A 19301-nucleotide genomic window follows, 5' to 3' on the forward strand; every position below is an offset into this window, starting at 1 on the left:
CAGCAACCAAGGGATGAGCGGCTCAGTACTGCAGAACAGGAGACTGAGCGATAGCACTGCGCTGCACTTAGAGCCATCAATACACATCTTTCCTTATTTTTCCCCTTGGAAACTTCATAGTGAACCCATGCAGAAAATAAAATATCATTTCTATCCATCTGCCCTTTATCATTTTCTGTCTTTGGCTTAATGCTTGGATTGAGTTTCTGCAAAGAGGTGGCTGTTTTCTTCTATATTTGTACAGCATTTTATTACTTGACATTAAGTATAAGCAGCTTTACATTAAAAGTTTCAAAAACTCTGTAGCCTGGATGCTGCACTTGAGTCATTTGGTCATTTTGAGATTGTCACTGAACTCAAGCAACTGCCAGACTGCAGCCTCTGGCTTGTCTTTAAGGCGCCATCTCCCTGCTGACAACCATCCTTCTCCAGATGGCAAAATTTGCATCCAGTTTTTCTAATAGTGGGGGTTTATGTTGGATATGTCATTGCATTTCTTTTCTATGTTTTTGAATTGGTACACAGAGCAAACTAGCAGCCTGCCCAAGTCCAGATCTGGCAGAAACTGCTGCAGAATTTCCATGCTGATTCAAGACGCACAGCCATTCATTTGTTACACTGCAAGTTGGAGAAGTTATTCATAAATCAGCAAATTCAGTTGGTTTCCATCTTATTTTAATAAGATTTCACACCTGTTTTTTTTTCCTTCCTTTATTGCAATATTTTGTACTTTTTGAAGTGACTTTTTCTTCATTAGCAGAGGGAGAGCAGTTATTTCTGAGCAACAAGCAAATCTCTGGACTGCCATGATCCTTCTTTTTGTCTTCTATTGCTGGCACTCTCAGATGTTACGTAATTTTTTAGTGCTTGTTAGAAATTGTCAATAATGTTCAAGAAATGGCAAATTCAGACTGCCTACAGTAACTTTGATTTTTGATGGTGCAGTTTGTAGGTAACAGCTTCCAAATAACCATCAAGAAGCAATTTTTTCACAAGCTCTGACTTAACAGCTCCTATTAACCTTTACAATTTCATCTAAAAATGCTGAATTAGAGTGGTTTACTAAAAAATTCCTCCAGTGCTATCAGAAAGAAATAATTGCCCCTTATCTAGTTTGTACAATCATAGATGTTTTCTGTTCCAATAGGTTTAGCTCTATAAGGATTGAACTGTGAAAAGCAATGAGCCTCTAAGCTCTCTCTGTAGCTTCGGTCTGGGAAATAGAAGCAATTACATATGATGGCTTAAAAGTGAATGGAAAGCAGGTAAGATTTTCATGAAACAGTATCTCCATAGCAACACTTGGTCATTGGGTTTAATAGTGACTTGCAACATTTCTAGCTATTTAGACAAGCAGTTTTCCAAGGATTGTTAATAATTATTAGTCTTCCTATTCCCCTTCTCTTGGCAAGGGCAAAGACAAATGAAGTTACTGTTCTCTCATTTTTAGACAGACTTCTGAAATACTCTTTGGTTAGAGAAACAAAGAAGAAAAATGCTACAATTCCTCTGCTTAAGACGGAAGACTCCTCAGCTGCAGACCCCTCAAAACAGCAGTGCAGAATCTATTCCTGCCTCCTGCATGGTGTCTGCACTGGGGACAGAGAGCAAAATAACCCTAATGCTCCTTCTGCCAGCACCAGCACTGCTGTATTTAGCTGGCTGTAAGCTGGCATTCTCACTGAAGTCAGTGCACTCTTTCCAAAGCAATTATCAATAACATCAATGGAATTGCATTCTTGAAGTAATTTTTTGAGCTGTCGCCAATGCAGCACTGTGCATTGTGCAAAGCTATACATCACCTGTTAAAATCCCAATGACAATATAATAACCTGACACCCATTGCCCAAGCTGTTACTGTTTTTTTAAGAATGTATAATATGAGCTGATAGATTTTAATGTACTGAAAGCCACTTAAACACTTCCATTTAAAATTGATTTTAAAATAACTGTTTTCCCAATTTGTTGCTGATATTAAAGCTTTCACATGTTCAAAATGCTGTGCTAGCTCTTAATCATTAGTTGCTCAGAAAGACACTACGCTATTTAGGTAAGTCAATACTGAATTTTTTATCATCTAGGAGGCTGGGTGAAGACTGCTGAAGCCAAAACTATCAACATTCACCTTTTATTCAGAATAATACCAAAAGCAGCAAAGTGTCTCAAATAAATAAGAGGAGCCTTTGCCCAAATCACACGTCGCATGCTAATGTGGTTAGAAACTGAGCTGCATGAAAGAGGTGTTGCTCTGAGGCTAAACAATAGCTGAGTGTGGTATTTTTGGGTGGGGAATGGAAAATGCTCAGGAAATTCTAAGATTATTTCTCAACACCTGTGGAAACAGAATGTGGTGCATCTCTTAGGAAAGCTAATGGAGTTGTATGAAACAAGTCTTTGTGTATTCATTCAGCCCCAAATACTGGTAACTCAGGCCAAATAATTAACCTTCTTCACTGTATTCATGAGAAAAGCAGACAGCAAGTTCCAGCCACTGTTATCGCGCTGGATACCAAAGAATATAGCATTTAAAGCCTAGCCTAGCACTTAGGGCTCCCAGTGCTGAGCAGCATAGACTCCCTTTAATGATGTCCTCCCCAAGGACTTCCATGTATTCAGCACTGCTGAACAAGAGGGCACATCACTTATGTTATAACACATGGTTAAAACCTTCCTCCTCTCTGCGGTTTGTACCCATGGCCAAGAAAACCCACTGCAGGGAAGTACCTTGTAGTTTGAGTGTACAACTGACAACAGTGAAAGCATGAGCTTAATCCCTCAGCTTTAGGTGTAGCTGACCATTTCCCACAAGCCACTCTGCAACCCAAAGGCACGCGTAAGAGGCAAGGATAGTTTACCATTGTTTAGTGCTGAAATAAACTCTAGGCTTTAAAAGTAGGCCTTTTTGCCATATGGCAAGCTTGCACAAGATAAATGAAGAAGCAGTGAAAGGCTGTGATTGGGACTGTTACCTATAGAGGAATTGAAGGTCCTCAGAAGGAAGACCATCAGCTGAAGAGCTGTGTGCTCCCAGGGAGCTGGGGAAGATACTGCTGAGCTGTAGAGAAATAGAGCCACCTGGTTCCTCTGCAGAGATCATCTCATCCTGCCCTTACTTACATGCCCTGTCCTCTAGCCACTGAACCTCACCCTTCCTTCGCACCAGCACTGCCACTAGTCAGCCAGTTAAGGGAACTGAGCTAGATGAAAACTGAGTCCTTAGAAGTCCGCATACTTCTTCTCACTTTCTGTTTAACTTCAGTTTGTGTTGTCAAGCAGTCTCATTGTATTTCTATTCTTTTGAACTATTACAAATACAACCTTTTGATTGCTGAACTGCACTACTGAAAAGAAGGCAGTAGCATAAGTGTATGGATCATGAATATGCTGAAGGCAGACATTCTTTTATAGCAAAGAGAAGCAAAGTGGATGAATACTTATTTATTCAGCTTTATTTATTATTTCACGATATATCAAAGTACTGGCCTTCTTCTAAACATCTAATAGAGATAGCATTTACTGAAAACTTCCACAGGATTTTTAAGCTAACATTTTTCATTAAAAAAACAAATCCTTATGTTTCCTGCATTGACTGAAGTTTTATTTTAGAGAGATTTAAGTATTTTATCAGAAAGTTTATAAAGGCTTTTTCCCTGACCAACTATTTGGGAAAAAAAAGAAAAGGACAAACACAAACAAACAGAAATGTTCTCATTTGTATTTAGACAAACATTATAAACACAGCTTCAGTAGTAGTGGTTCTCAGAATTCCAAAATGGCTTCCAGTAGTAAAAGCAATGATCCCCTTAGCTTAAATAGTTATTTTCTACGCATCATTAGATTTGCAATAGACATCCTGTACATCTACACCCAAATCAAAGCGAGCCTTGAAAACATCAGGCAGGATGTGGATTTTGAACAGGCTCATTATTTCAAGAATATTGGGCCAAACTATAAACTGGTGTTAGTCTACAAAGTTCCATCACTTTAGCAGAATGAAACTGATTTGGACCTGCTAAGCCTGGCCCGTAACATTTCTTTATTTGGAAAAGAAAAATAAATCCAGTCCAGTTTACAAGAAGCCCCCACATCAAACCCTAAGGCACAAAGCAGAATGTCTGATTGCACCACAAAACTGTGAATATTAAATGTTACCTGGTGGCAAGTAGACAGTGAAAATATAAAGCGTTTAAATTGATGCTTTGACAATCTTTTAGCTGTTCTTATTTAAGTAAAAAACATATATTTTTTAAGAAGTGAAATGAATAGCATCAGAAATCAGTCAGTTTATCGCCACAGCATGGCAATCTACAAAAACCAACTCAACAGCTTAGCAAGCTCAAGGTAATGGCTCAGCTCCTGATGTGGGCTCCTCTGTGGGCTGATGGAAATAAGCCAGAAGATGTACAAAATATCTGACTTGAAGGTAAATTCAAATCACAGAGTTAAATCCAGCATGAACAGACTCGTTCTGGGTTCAGCAGTAGCAGTCATTTTTCCCCTTCTTAGTAGCTGGTGCAGTGCTGTGGTTTTGACTTTCAGCCTGGGAACAGCACTGATAACACCGATGTTTTTAGTTGCTGCTCAGTAATGTTTAGTCTGACCAAGGGCTTTCTGAGTCTCATGCTCTGTCAGGGAGGAGGGGAAGCCAGGAGGAAGCAGAGACAGGACACCTCACCCAAGCTAGCCAAAGGGGTATTCCATACCACAGCCCGTCATGCCCAGTATATAAACTGGGGGCAGTTACCTGGAAGGGTCAGATCGCTGCTCAGGTCAGCTGGGTATCAGTCGGTGGGTGGTGAGCAGTTGTATTCTCTTCCCTTGTTATTTCCCTTATCGTCATTATTATTGGTGGTAGCAGCAGCAGCGGTTTGTGTTATACCTTAGTTACTGGACTGCTCTTATCTCAACCTGTGGGAGTTACATTCTTTCGATTCTCCTCCTCATCCCTCCGGGAGCAGAGAGAGGAAGGGGGGGCAGTGAGTGAGCGGCTGCGTGGTTCCGAGTTACCAGTTGGGCTTAAACCACAACAGTTCTTTGTAGTGCTCAACGTGGGGCACGAGGGGTTGAAATAACAACAGATCTGACTGGAGTGGGTCTAATTGTATTTGTGATAACCATTCGTTGTTTCAGATTAATAGTCACTCATCACAGTGCTGATTTATTGGCTCTCAGCTGTTGCTCTTGATTTCAGTTTCAGCATGTTGTACCTTACTTATAGCCAGTATTTGCTGGTTAAATGTTTTTCGGCTGGGGGGGCTGAGCTAAGGTTCTTGTTTCACTGTACTTTATGGTAATGACTGTTTTTTTTTTTTAGAGAGGTTTTCATACCATCTATAAACCATGACACAGACCTATACAGAGCTCCCAGCAGAGCTCCCAACAGCTTCCTGCTCTTCCTAGGCTTAGCTCCTGATCCTTTGGAAACCAGAATGCAGGGCAGATCCCAGTACTCCCACCCGCAGCCTCTGAGCCTCATGGACCTTAGCAGCAGAGAGAGGTCTGGCCATACAGCCGTCCTTGCTGATCCAGGGTAAATCAATCCTCATTTACATCCATCAAAATTAGCAAGCTATCTGCCAATAGCACTGCAAATGTGTTCTCCTGCAGAAATTTGAATAGTAACTACACTATAGAAATAATTTAAGGGTAAATTTATATTGCAAATAGGATCATATGAAAGGCTGTCCAGCCCAGACTGAGCAACGTGAGCAATGATCCTATTCCTTTATCCTATCTTGTTGGTTGTTTACAAATTCAAGAGTAAAATACATGACATAGAAGTGCTGAAAGTTAAAGATAATTGTTCTGATCAAATTTAAAGAACATCATTTTTATAACAAAGAATAAAAAATAAATTGAAAAGTAATCAGAGACGCAGTGTATGAAATAAAGAAAAGTAACTGGGAAACGTTCTCCTCCAGCAAGAATTCAGAAATGCTATTCTGTAACATTTTTATGATAATATCTGACATGAGGGACAGGATAGGCCTGTGTGAGTACAAAATAAAAATTAGAGCAAAAGCCTAGGTTCAGTTTTAAAATTGTTTCTCAATTTTGCTGCTGAGAAAAGTCACAAATAGGGTTAAGAAAGAAGCTTATGTGTGAACTCTGGTTTCTGACTCTTTGCTGGAGATTTCCTGTGCCTGGAATAAAAAGTCATCTACTCCCATGTACCAGGGCAGCTCACACACTTGGCTCTGTTTCTTGGCTCATCTGTCAATCAGATGCTGTTGTGTAAAAGACTGCAGGACACCTTTAGACACCAATTACAAAGGCTCTGCTGCTTATTCCACATCACTCTGCCCGCTCTAGCTAATTCTTTCCTGCATTCAGGTAGGAGTGAAAAACAAAGCACAAGCTAACCTGATTCTTTAAATGTGGGCCAGTAAGGCATTTGCAGAAATGGTCCAGCATCAATTGCCAACACAGGCTCTTGATCCCGTGTGCATAGCGGGTTTTCCAGATGCTCCTGCCTGACCGCAGCACTGCTCTTTGATCACCCAAAGCTCAGCTGCCTTTAGGCACAGGTAGGTGAGCCAGCTGTCATTGCCAACAGGCAACAGGGGTAGGCACTGCTTTAGTGTGATTGTGTCTGAACAACATCCCTGGTCCCAGGGAGAGCTGGGGCCATGCTGCTGCATATCTCGCTGAGCTCTCGTCCAGCAACTGCCCATGTCACATCCCTTAGGGAGAGGGGGAGGGTCTGAAGGTAGAGAAGTGCCTTTATATTAGACATATCGCAGAATAAAGGGAGGGAAGCAAATGGTAATCATATTCCCTCCATTTCACCTTCCCCAGCTGGCAATGAAGTATTTTCTAGCAGAGCCACTGCATTCCAATTATTTTGTTTTCATCCTCTTTGTGGTAAAACCCCATTTTGCCTTCATCACCCAGGAGACCTTGAAACATTGCAAGGAGTCAGAAGTCTGCTTCTTGTAAGTTTCCACCACATAACATAGTATCTGCATAACACACTGGCCAGCTTTTAGCAGAGCTCAGCAAAGGCAGAGCTTATTACATCTTCCTTCCCTTATCCAATATAACATTAAGAATTAAAAAAAAAAATGAACATAATACAAAATTACCATAATATAAAAGTTCAAAACCATTATCCTGCTAACTAAAATAGTTAAAGAGATTCGCTGGGTGCCCAGCATGCCCTGAAATTGTCTTGCCTCTACTGCTCTATATGTCATTTGGTTGCAGGCATAAGAGGTGTAGGGTCTCTGCCTCCTGAGCTGATATTCCGGATGATCCATTGCCCTGTTGTCCATCCTGCCAGGATAAAAAACACTATTTCTTCTTTCACTGCTTATGTCCCAAAACGTCTGCTATTGAGGACATTATTTAAAGTACCTAACCCTCATTGCTCAGTGTAAAGGTAATTCAGACCCTGCTTCCAGCTTGTAGATTCTCTTCATAGGCTCATACTTCCACCTTTTGGATGTGGCAGCTCTGAGGGACATAGCTCCTGACATCTTTTTGAAGCTGTCCCAAGAAATTTAAGACCCATCAAAACGGCGAATAATGAAAAAGCTCAAAGGTATCCTAGATCGTTTTCTTCCAATTCCTACAGTTATAACCGTTTTCATTGCTTATGATTTCCATGCAGATCTTACACAGCCACTGGAAGAGAAACAGCAAATTGGTTGTATGTCGAGACTGTGGCTTTTGAAGTTAAAAATAATCTCTTAAGTTTGGCTTTGATTACACCCTTTTTCGTTGTCCAGTGAAAATCAGTTGCCAGAAGGTCAGCATCCAGATACACAATCCTCTGTCACAGATGACATGAGTGACTTGGACCTCATAATTCTGTTGGACAAAGATGGAAGAAAAGCAAAGGCTCAGTTTATATTTACTGAAGAGAATACTCTCATGGGGAAATAACAGAAAACTTTACAGCAGAATAGAAATCATAGAAAATTCCTTACTGCAGAAAATACAACATCATAAGCAGTTTACTTTCTATGCATAATTAAGCTAGTCACTGTTTTTGTTCCTGTGGTGTGTATCATAAATCATTGATAAGCAATTACAATTTAAAACAATTTTTTGAAAGCATTAAGTAAACATGAAACTATTAATTTGTCACATTAAATGAACATTTATCCAAGTACTACAGCTTAGTTGTGTGGCCTCTAGCTATTTAATACATTTTGATATCTCTGAGAAATGACTCTACCCTGACAAGCTTCAAAATAGCTTAAGAATAAAAATTATACTGTATGCTCCCCTTATGCAAAATAATAAAAGCTCCAGTTGCAGCTGAACTGTTCACAGATACCTTGGGAAACAGCTCTCTTTTTTGACCGACCACAGTGTTGGGTTACTTTTTTTTGCAGTCTTTTGGCCAGCATCAACCATCTTAATGAGGAGATTTAACTGTCTTGTGTGTGATTTCACCATTTCTATAAAACTGATAATTTGAACATTTTTGTTTCCATTGATTCACTGCAAGACTGGCTTCAATGTTATCTGGTGACAGAATTTACAGCTATAGATTTATCAAACCCAGAACTGCCTTATTCCCTCACAGCTAACTGTAAGAACTGGACATAGAGAGACCTGCCTGGAAGGTCCAAAGAGGCAGAGCCATAATGCACCACAGAGGGCTCACAGCAGCTCTGTAGTTGACTCCTTCACTCTGCCTGAGCTGCTAGAAATAAGGAAAGCAGTAGGCTGGCATGTAAATCCATTCAGGCATAGTCTATAGATAAAAGCTATTCTGCTGGCAGCGAGTATGTGTGGATGTACTCGGGAACCTTCACAGTGGATTATGCTGCTCTCTGTTTGAACATTATGCTACTAAAGCCTCCAAAATCCATTGATGTCTTTCCAAAACCCATAGATCCAACTGGAGTAGCAATTTTTCAGTATTTTTCATCTCTGTAAAAGCTTGAATCCAGTGGCTTTGAGGCACTAAACAAGGCAAACCACTGGATAATAGAAATGTATTACCCCATTTTACAAGGGAGAAAGCAAATGGACAGACGACTTGCTGAAAGTCCTATGCAAAAAATGGAAAAAACAATGCCAGTAAGACCCATGTAACACAAACCCGACACTTTTCATGATGTTAGTTCCCGTACACAACAGTGTGAGATCTAAGGGATATGTAGCAGGAAAGAAGAGGGGGAGGGTGCAACTTGGTAAGTAAAATATGGATTTATTTTATCAGGAAAAAAAAAGCAGAAGGCTTGGAGACTAGGAAAGTGTATCAGGAGAAAAAATCAACTGAGAAGGAGAAAAGGAAAGTATAAAAGTGTGTGGGGAGAAATGTGCAGAGATTCACACTGCAGGTATTCAATTACACGCGTGCAATACGGGAGTCCATTGCACTGAGTGGGTTTGCAGACAGGGGTAGGGCAATCTCCCCTACACAAGGGACTCAGACTTAGTTTCCCCATAGATGGTAATAAACTGGAATGGGGTAAAAGAACACAAACAGGAGGAGGAGAGTGCTGTGTGGAAGAGTGTGCTGTGATCATAGAGTACTTGTGAACTGGCTTGGGATGTAATCAGCATCACAAAATAGATCTTGGCCTGCAGAAGATACAAATATTCTGGACAAGTTGTAGGTTAAGCAGGAAAGCATGGCAAGCAGAGGCCATATACCCCAACTGAATTATCTTTTAGTTCATACATACACGCACATTTAATTAAGTTATGATATTATCAAGCCTTTGGCACACTGCCTCCTGTATAAACATTACTGGCATAGATATGTAATTCTATTACAGATTTATTAATTCAAATGGAGGAGCAGCAGGCATGAAACCAGCTAGAAATTTCAACTGAAAACCACCTATAGGTTAGACAGAGAAAAACAACATGCTAAGGTGGAAGAGTCACACAGTGATATCTTTGCTCACAGGAGCCACCCAAGGTCTGTGTCCATCTCTTTAGCGTATTAGCAGTCAAACAGCCAAGTCTGCCTTGTATCAGCACGACTCATGATTATTCCCCATACAAGAACAGCATCATCTGAGCTAGAAGGAGCTGCTCTTGGATTATTAGGTTTGTCACTTGTGGGATTCAATTATTCCTGTATTATTTGTCTAAGACTAATGCAAAGAGGCTCCAGCTAAGACCAGAACTCCACTTCATGAAGTACTAGGAGCAGTTTCTTTCTCAAAAGGGGCCTGCAGTTTCAGCAGACAATATGCAGACAGAGGGGAAACAGAGGCACCAAGGAGTGATTTTATTACAGTTGCACAGAAATACAGCCAACAGGCAGAGACTAATTCTAAATGTCACTTTTATATTAAAGAATATCCAGTTAAAATGTAACTACATACCTTTTATTGATTAAAACAGAAGCAAGGCCATTTTAGACCTATAACATAAATAAAAAGTCATATAAAATTACAAGAAAACATATATTAGAGATACAGAAATGTTACACTTTGGAAGCTGAGGAATGGAGAAAAATATTTTTACCACCAGAACTGGAAGAGTCCTTAATTCATACCTCTCTGCTGTGCCATTATCCTGTACCATTTCTAACTGAAAGTGCATGTTTTGATTTACATTACGGAAAAAAAAGTCAGAATGGAATCTTCTTTTAGAGTCTATAAACCTACAGAATCTATAAAAAAGTTCATAAGAGTTTAGATTGTTTTTTTTTTTGTTAAAACTCATGCTCTTGATCATTATTTTACCAATAATGACCTTTTACTGACACCAAGAGTCAGTTTGTGTAATTCCTACTTATATTGTACTAAATGGTGGAGAAGATGTAGGCAGCATTTCTGGTACTGTGCCTTATACTAAGACCAGGAAATCACCTCTTCAAAGCAGGATAACAGTAGCTATTTGGCTATGATATGCCCATCAGATTTTCTAATTAACAGGTATTTTTCTACCTGCCAACCAACAATGTCAAGAGTCTTTCAGAAGCATTCTGAAGACCTGTTAAAAACTCAAACATTTATCAAGCATATACTGTAAAGATACCATGGATTTTCCTGTGTCCACTGGATGTTGAACTAGAAAAGCCCTTAAGACCTATGGGATAAGGCAGAATAAATTCAATGCAGTCTTGTTTTTTGGGTTTCTGTTGTTAACTTCCCTCATACAAAGTACTAATCATGAAACAACACAGAAATAAAAATGTCTTTACTCCTTTCCACATTTTTATGTATTTTTAATATAAGCTTCCAACAGATTAAAAAAATTATGTCTTAACCTGCTTCTCCTTTTTGTTCAAGGCACCGTTTTAAATTTTCCCCCTGCCTGGAATTAAAATTGTTCCATCAGCCAAATGCATTTGTACCATTCATATTACTCACTCTTGAAGCTCTTTTCCTACACTTCCTGATTACTGAGTTCATAAAGATGAGTTTAGGGTCTTGTTCTTTTAAAGCTGATTATATCATATATATATACATATAATGTTTATACAAGTATATGTATGTGTAAGTGCTACATACCTGCAGAAACTGATACATCTATCAGTGATGAACTGGCTGTAGTCTGAGAAGAAATGAGTTAAAAAACATTGTGTGGCTGAGACAGCTATATTTGCATTAACACGTTTAAATTTTAATGAGACTGCATTTTTATTTCCCTTTTAAAAGCTTGTTTATACAAATTCAACAACCCAGTCGATGCTGTACTCAACTGCTGTCACACCCCCCCCCCCCGAAAACTATAATCATTCTATCACATTGTCTCAGAAGCCCCCAGATTGTCCTTTATAAATAAATCAGATCTATTTTAAAATTCCTGGCACATACAAGGTTTATTCACTATTTCAGCAGCCCTTTACTCTGGGAAAAAATGTTGCCTTCATTAGAGATTACTTTCTTCCCTTTTTTAACTGAAGACTGGTCTCAGAAAGTAAACTTATTTCCTGATTACTTACATTTACGTGACTGATGTTACATAATTCTATGGCCAGGGCATCTGACTTTACCCAAGCCAACAGAAACCAACATGCTTGCACTGCAGTGAGCAGCTTGCTATTCTCTCTTTTTATCCTGAAAGGTGAGAGAGAACAATGGTTTCTGCAAGTAGAAGCTGTCTGCCTGCCCCAGTTTAAATGCAAATAAAGATCCTATTGCACTTTAGGGAAAACATTCTAAATTAACAAGGCAAATGATCTGAAGATCCCAACAAGCAATTAAGCCAAAACAGTGATATCAGAACTATCAGTTCTTTGTAATACACTGTTCTCACTCACATGAGAATATTAATTATGTTACAAGTAAGTACACACTAAGTACAGCCTTTACCCACACACAATTTTACTATATAAAATAATCCCATGTATTTTCCTAATGTTGTACAGGTAGGTAACCAATTGCAGATCACACAGCTGTCACAAGATGAACAAAATGCTTTTATGTAGGTAGTAAAACACTGCTTGATATTACTCTGTTCAGTAGACAGTGTTTGAACTTAATATATGCAGGAGAATTCCATTTCTCTTAGAAAGAGCCCAGTAACCTTATTGAATAAGCAGTTCACTGTACCTTTCATGAAAGCTCTTGAGGAGGATAAGGATGAGAAGCACACTGAACAATCAACTGATACACAGGCTGAGAATCCACTCACCTGATGGCAGCGGTGATAAATTACAGAAAGCTATGTGAATGAAGCCAAGAAAAAATATTCACTTTAAAGGGAAAATATTTTCAAGACTGTATTTTCAGACTTTTGCCTGTGTGCTGTTTCAAATACAAACTTGTATTGGGTCTGGCTGAGGTAGAGTTAATCTTCCCCACAGCAGCCTTCATAGCACTGTGCTTTGTACTGGTAGCTAGAAAGGTGTTGGTACCACACCAGTGCTTTGGCTACCGCTGAGCAGCGCTCACACAGAATCAAGGCTGTCCCTCCAACATTTCCCCAACACCAGCAGGCTGGGGGTGGGTGAGATCTTGGGAGGGGAGGCAGACAGGAAAACTGACCCAAACTGACCAAAGGGATATTCCACACCGTATGACACCTGCTCAGAAATAAAAGCTAAGAGAAAGCAGGGAGGTGGGAGGGCATTCGTTACTTAATTTGTCTTTTGGAGCTACCAAAAACTCCCTGGTAAGTGGCTGGACATCGCTGGCTGATGGGAAATAGAAATGAATCTTCTGTTTTTCCTTTGCTTCCACGTGACGTTTTCCTGTACAAAAAAAAAATCCTACATCATGAAATTTGTGTTCTACAACACAGCTCCAAAAAAATAATTGTCAGAAATTTTCTTGCATAAGTAACACTGGGCAACACTGTAACCTTGCATTTGAGAAGTTCTATCTTCCTGCAAGCATTAAACCCCACACTATTGCAATTTAGACCAAGTGATGAGTGACTAACACATATTATACACCAATATTATGTCATAGTTATGTCAAGAAAGTAGGTTGCACATTACTAAATTGAAATTACAGGAAGAAATGAGTGTCTTTGTCTGGAAAGAAAGACTTGAACACACCTAATCTTGTACTTTTTATTCCAATAAAGAAATTAAACTCAATCTTAACAGAAATAGGAGTTAGACACAGTATCTGGCCATAAAAAAAACTTTATGAACAGGACAAGAAAATACCACAGTACAAAAAGTGACTTTTTGAAAAAAAGTTCTAAAATGTTGGCACTCTTGAGAATAATTCAGAATTTATTTCCATGATTACATCTTCTGTGTAATGTACAGCAATCCAAGTACCCATATCCCGGAGGAGCATGATGTGCAAATTAGCATGTCGAGCCACTTGCAGAATTGGGCAGCAGTTAAGGAGGGAAGTCTGAATTACCTTTTTAGACTTGGTTGTATCAGTTCTGCTCATGAATCACTTTTTGTTGTAGAATGCAGCACTATGATCTTGTAAAGCTCTGACAAAGAGACAGTTTCTGGTCACTTGCATAGCTAGCTATCTTTGCCTTCCTATCCTGATCTTCTTTGCAGATTATGAATTTATTGCAATGTCTTGGGTAAAGATGATTGTCTAGAGGTAAGTTGTTGCCTAAATATTTCCAAGAACATATAAATTACAACCTCATTTACACTGCCTCTGCTGTTACTCTACTATTTCTTGTCTAAGATGAGTATGTTTGATCAACATCAGTGCACTTGATCCCGTAATATACTACAATATACAACTTGCGTATTATATAAATTATATATATCATATATACTTTGTGAAAGCCTGAGTGAATTCACACAATCCACCTCTCAAACTTACAGATTTTCACACCAAATGGCACCAGTCTTTTGTCACACAGATGCAAATTTATCTTGAACACTTCCTCTAGGACCCAGGTTCATGGCATGGCCATGGCTAGGGCAGCATACAGAAAACAAAACAGATAAAGAAAAGTAGCTCTGGAGAAGGAAACCGACGGCCAGAGGGCTTCTAGGCATAACGGGGAAATTTCTTGCAGATAGAAGAGTGATGGGAGATGAGCCAAGGTCAGCTCATCTGCACCAGGCCCACAACTTAAACTAATGAGGGAAGCTGGAGTCGCGCTGGACCACTATTGCTGAAAACGGCAGGGATACTCCACGGACATTAAGACTGTATTCTGAGGGAATGCAAGGAAGGCAGTTTTATGACCATGTGTGGATACAGGACTCAGTTTTTTATATAAGGGAATGTGTGATGATGAAATAATAATAAAAAAGTAAAAAATCCTAGAATTGATTCAAATCTTCAAACTGATTTGAAAATGAAATTCTACTAAGATTACATGAATTTATCTGTGCGTGCTAGCAGCATTTATTTTAATATGTGCCTCCGCACTACACAGATGCCCAGAAAAACATTCTGGTGACTTTGAGAAGGATCATTCACACTCATAAAGAGTCAGAGTGTCCTCCTGGCCTTTTAGCAGCATGCTTTTAGCTGATAATTCCACAACTATACAGATGCTCTCTCCCATGGTGGTAAAAGCAAGTGTAAAACGTCTGTCCTTTTGCAGTGACACTGAACAGCGTGACTCAAGTGGCTCTTCACCCCTTATTACCATCTCCTAGCCCTACTGCTACCTAATTAAGATTAAAAAATGCTACTTAAGAAAAAAATCATGGTGTGAGGAACTGCAATCCTCTAGATGATTGCCTGGGCCATTAGAAACGATGCCTTTATTTCATGGAAAGGTAACCAAAACAAACTCCTTTGGTTTTGTAACCTTTCTAATTAGATACAGCCCTGAAAATTATCGTATTGCTGGCAAGCAAACCAAGTATAATTTTCTAATTTAACAAAAACGTTTTGTCCTTTACTTACATGCAAACCCGGTGTTATAATTCCATGAACATTTTTTAAACTCTTTCCAGTGAGAGAAAAATTCTGTTTTGAGACACTGACACCACGTAAAAATAACTTATCTCTAATACGAAACTAATTTCTTTATCCCCAGCAATCTAGATCTGAAAAATCTCTATTCTTCTCACCTCATATTTGCTGTTAACTTAATTATCCCAGCAAAAAAGTTTTAAATTTAAACTGGCTGCTACAGATGCAGTTGATGGTGTCCTCAGTCACTGCTGAGGACTGGCATATACTTGATCAGTTAACAGCCAGCTAGCCATGGAACCCTGTACTCTCCAGCCCCTCATACTGAATAGGCCTCCTTATTCTGCAGACTTCCAAAAGCTGCGGCAGAACAAATCCTTCCTTTCTTTCTTTCAGCATGGGAATGCTTCTAGTTATCTCAGCTCTTAAACACCACCATGCACTTGCCCAGCTGGGATTACAGTACGCTCCAGGTAGAACAGAGTTAGAGTCAGTGACTCAGTTTAAAATATCCTGCCCCAGTAAGTGACACCATTACATATCCACTGACTAGCCTTTTCTGGCCTCCAGAGTGACATTTATTTATTGCAAATTGTATTTAATTAAAACCAAACAGAAACAAACAACAACCAAAAAAAAAAAAAAAACAGTCTACAATATCTGACTTAAAATTTGTATTAAAATTATCCTGTATTTCTGGTCACTTCAAAATTTGACCCCTGTTGAGTCTGGAGAGAAGAGTCACTGTTTCACTGATTTGCAGTTTTGGAGGAAAAAAGCCAAACACCAAAAGTTATGATTAGTATGCCAGATGAGGGTGTCATTAAAATGGAAACTGAGGTAGTCATTAAAATGGAAAAAAAGAAGAACCTGTAGAAGTAGGAAAAATTATCAGCATATCTGAATTATCTACAGCAAAAATCCACAAGCTTGTATAATATTATAAAGCTTGTATTCTTTTTCCTCTAAACCTTTTATTTATCTTTGCAATAAGGCATGGCTCCAGTGGTTACACTACAAGGAGATTCTTCTTTAGTCAGAATACAGACTGCAGCCAAGTTGCACACAAACTCACATTCACTGAAGACCTATGCTTAACTGTAGGACAGAAAAGAACTGGCTTTAGTTATGAAAATCATTACATTCAGTATGACTCATTCTGTTCAGTACATTTACTCACATTTAGATGGACCACATTGTATCTATGACTTCTAGAAAGAAAACTGGGAAGTAATGGTACAAAACAGGATTTGTTTTGAAAAAGAATACAAAATATTCAGAAGATGCACTCAAGATCCACCTCTCTTCTCCAGAAACTGTAATTCATTGTAGGACAATAAAATATTGTCTTCAGGTGTGAGAAAAAGTACCATAATTTAAGCTTCAGTATAAATGAAGTATAGAAACACATTTTTATATATTAAACACTTGTTGACTAATCAAAAACATTACTGTAGCTCTGCTCCCTCTTCGTTGCATGGGTAACTATTGCACCACAAACCTGGAGAAGCAGAAAAGTATGTGGCCAGCTTAGACTATTCACCCAGAATTCCTTCAGCAAGGAAACATGCATCTTCCTTAAGATATTGATAAAGAATACAAATTTTAAAACGGTGAAAAATCAGACTGTCAGTTTAAATCAGGAAAAACGTGTTTAATTTACACATGTGCACTTATTCTCACACTCTGAATTATGTAGAGTAACAGCATGAAAACTTTGACAATTTTCTTCTTATAAGCAGTCTTGTCTTGAAAGTGAATTCTGTTTCACTGGACTCTCCTGCTTAGAACAAAAATTATCCCAATATGCAGAATCCTCAGGTGCGACCGGAATACCAGATGAAACTAGATCTTCAAAAGTCAGTAATGTGAACTGAAGCTGGTTAGGCTCCACAGAACATACCTACAGAAAATACATATTAGTATTATATGAATCAATATATCTCAATTTTCTTCCTGCAGTACTCCCTGTCCAGTTTAAACTATACATTGCTTACTGAAAAAAAAAAAATAAAAATCCAGTTGAGACCAGTGTCACTGTCTCTAATTTAGGCTATATAGTAACTAATGGAAGTATGTAACAGGCCACACAGAAAAAGCAAGCTTTTTAGAAACTCAATTCAGAAAGCAGAAAGATGAGAGGTAGAGAATGCTGCAAATACCACAGAACGAGTGTTTTAAGTTCAGAAAAAAAGGAAGAAAACCATCAACAAACAAACTCTACTTCATTCTCCAGTAGACATGATTATTTGAGGTAATAGCATGAGGGTTTATTCCACTAGAAGTGTGCCTATACATACTCTTTTAATACCAGCAATCACTGTGGTTGTGCATACTTCTCTCAAACTCTTGCTATTTAAAGAAAAAAATGATCACAATCAACACAATTCCCTGTGTTAAATCCGGATTAAACGCAGACTGACATATGAGAAATGCGTGTGTCACAGTCCATGTGTTAGTTCCATCACTTCAAGAAAAATTTCAAAGAAAAAAGGGTCTGTTTTTTGTGAGCACATTACTTTGCTGCCTGCTGTATGCTATCTGTAAGCATAATTCTTTCCAGACAGCAAAGCTCCATGAATCCAACATGCATACAGCTGATCCCTCAGTCCAGGGTTGCGACAAAAAGACAGTCTTGTAGCCTACATAGGAATTATAAAGAATTATAAACTCGGCTATCTTTCACTGAGACTCGCCTCGGGTAACTGTCTAGATGAGGTTAAGAGTGCAGATAAATGTTCCGTCTCTTCAAGCATGTAGCAGTCAGCAGCAGACATTTTGTCAAAATTCTTGACAACCAGAGAATTTAAATTATAGTATGTTAAAGTAACAATTGGTCTTTCCTGTGACTTGTAGCTACTTGCTATCAGGTTGGGAAGAAAGCTCTGAAAGTCCATAAATAGACATCATGAATTATTCCTTTGATAGCACAGAGGGAACAGAAACAAGCACTGACGTCTTGAAATAGTTGCATGATGTCTACACACTCTATTTTTTAACTAAGATGAAGAACACCTTTTCCTCTTGACACATCTAGTAATACAGAGAATCCTTTCTTATCATTCTGCAAAATTTAGAAAGACAGAAGGCCACTTTTAATTTCCTCCACATTCATGTCAGAGTCGTGAAAAAGTACTTTATTTCCATATTGGGAATTACAGAATGCTCACTTGTCCTATTTAAAATGACCTTTTTTTCAGTGAATTGAGCTAATGAAATTTAGGCGATCACAAATTTATCAGTGGACAAGTATGCCTTTGAGACTTTTCTTGATTCAAAGACTTCTCATAGTAACTCCTGATGCCTGTTCTTTCTTTAATAATTTTAAGGTGTGTAACAGTGATGATGAAAGCCAACAATTAAAACTCCTGGATTTTTGTACAATACTTAGGTAATTGTCTTTAGAAACAATGGCCACCTTCTTTTCACCTCAGAAAGACATTTATCAGTATTCCTGTAGAAAGGATGAGATGCAGCACCACTGGCAATTTAAATATGTCCTCTCAAACAAAATGCACACACTTTCTTAAAGAATATTTCAGCACTGATATACCACAATAAATCCTCAAAGGTAGTTTGTACCTGTTTTTTTCAACCTAACCAATACTTAATTAAAAGGTCTGCCTCTCTGTACTACCCATAAACACAGACTTTATGACCACGATAGATGTGTACATGACCACTTTCGTTCCTTCATCCATGCATATACTAATTATCGTTTTCTAGTTTCTGACACAATCTTTTCAAGTAAATAACAGAAAACAATAACCCATTTTCTTGTGAGCAACTAGAACACTACAGACAAAACTGGCAGTTTGTCACACTTTGCTTTGCTGACTGTCTGGCTATTTCAGCTACAACTGCTCGGGTAGAGTAGTTGATGTCATCTACCTGGACTTGTGTAAAGCGTTCAACACTGTCCTACACGACATCCTTGTCTCTAAATTGGAGCGACATCAATTTGATGGATGGACCACTTGGTGGATAAAGAACTGGCTGGATGGCCGCACGCAAAGAGTTGTGGTCAATGGCTCAATGTCCAGCTGGAGACCAATAACAAGTGGAGTCCCGCAG

General features: G+C 38.8%; 1 protein-coding gene across 3 annotated transcripts in view; it reads right to left on the reverse strand.

The window, feature by feature from the left end:
- Nucleotides 1-16866: 16866 nt before the first annotated feature.
- Nucleotides 16867-19301, reverse strand: part of AASDHPPT (aminoadipate-semialdehyde dehydrogenase-phosphopantetheinyl transferase) — a 28540-nt gene continuing 26105 nt past the window's right edge. For 2 of the 3 annotated variants that reach the window (XM_062615328.1, XM_062615326.1), the window contains exon 6: nt 16867-17130. In XM_062615328.1, coding sequence (XP_062471312.1) covers nt 16960-17130 — 171 coding nt within the window. In that variant the 3' untranslated portion in view covers nt 16867-16959. Of the gene's footprint in view, nt 17131-18436; nt 18728-19301 lie in introns of those variants that run through there. The other variant, XM_062615327.1, reaches the window with a different exon arrangement.

This window comes from Pezoporus occidentalis, unplaced genomic scaffold (genome assembly GCF_034315485.1).
Source record: "Pezoporus occidentalis ecotype Australia unplaced genomic scaffold, CSIRO_AGI_Poc_V1 ctg18, whole genome shotgun sequence".
Taxonomy (NCBI): Eukaryota; Metazoa; Chordata; class Aves; order Psittaciformes; family Psittacidae; genus Pezoporus; species Pezoporus occidentalis.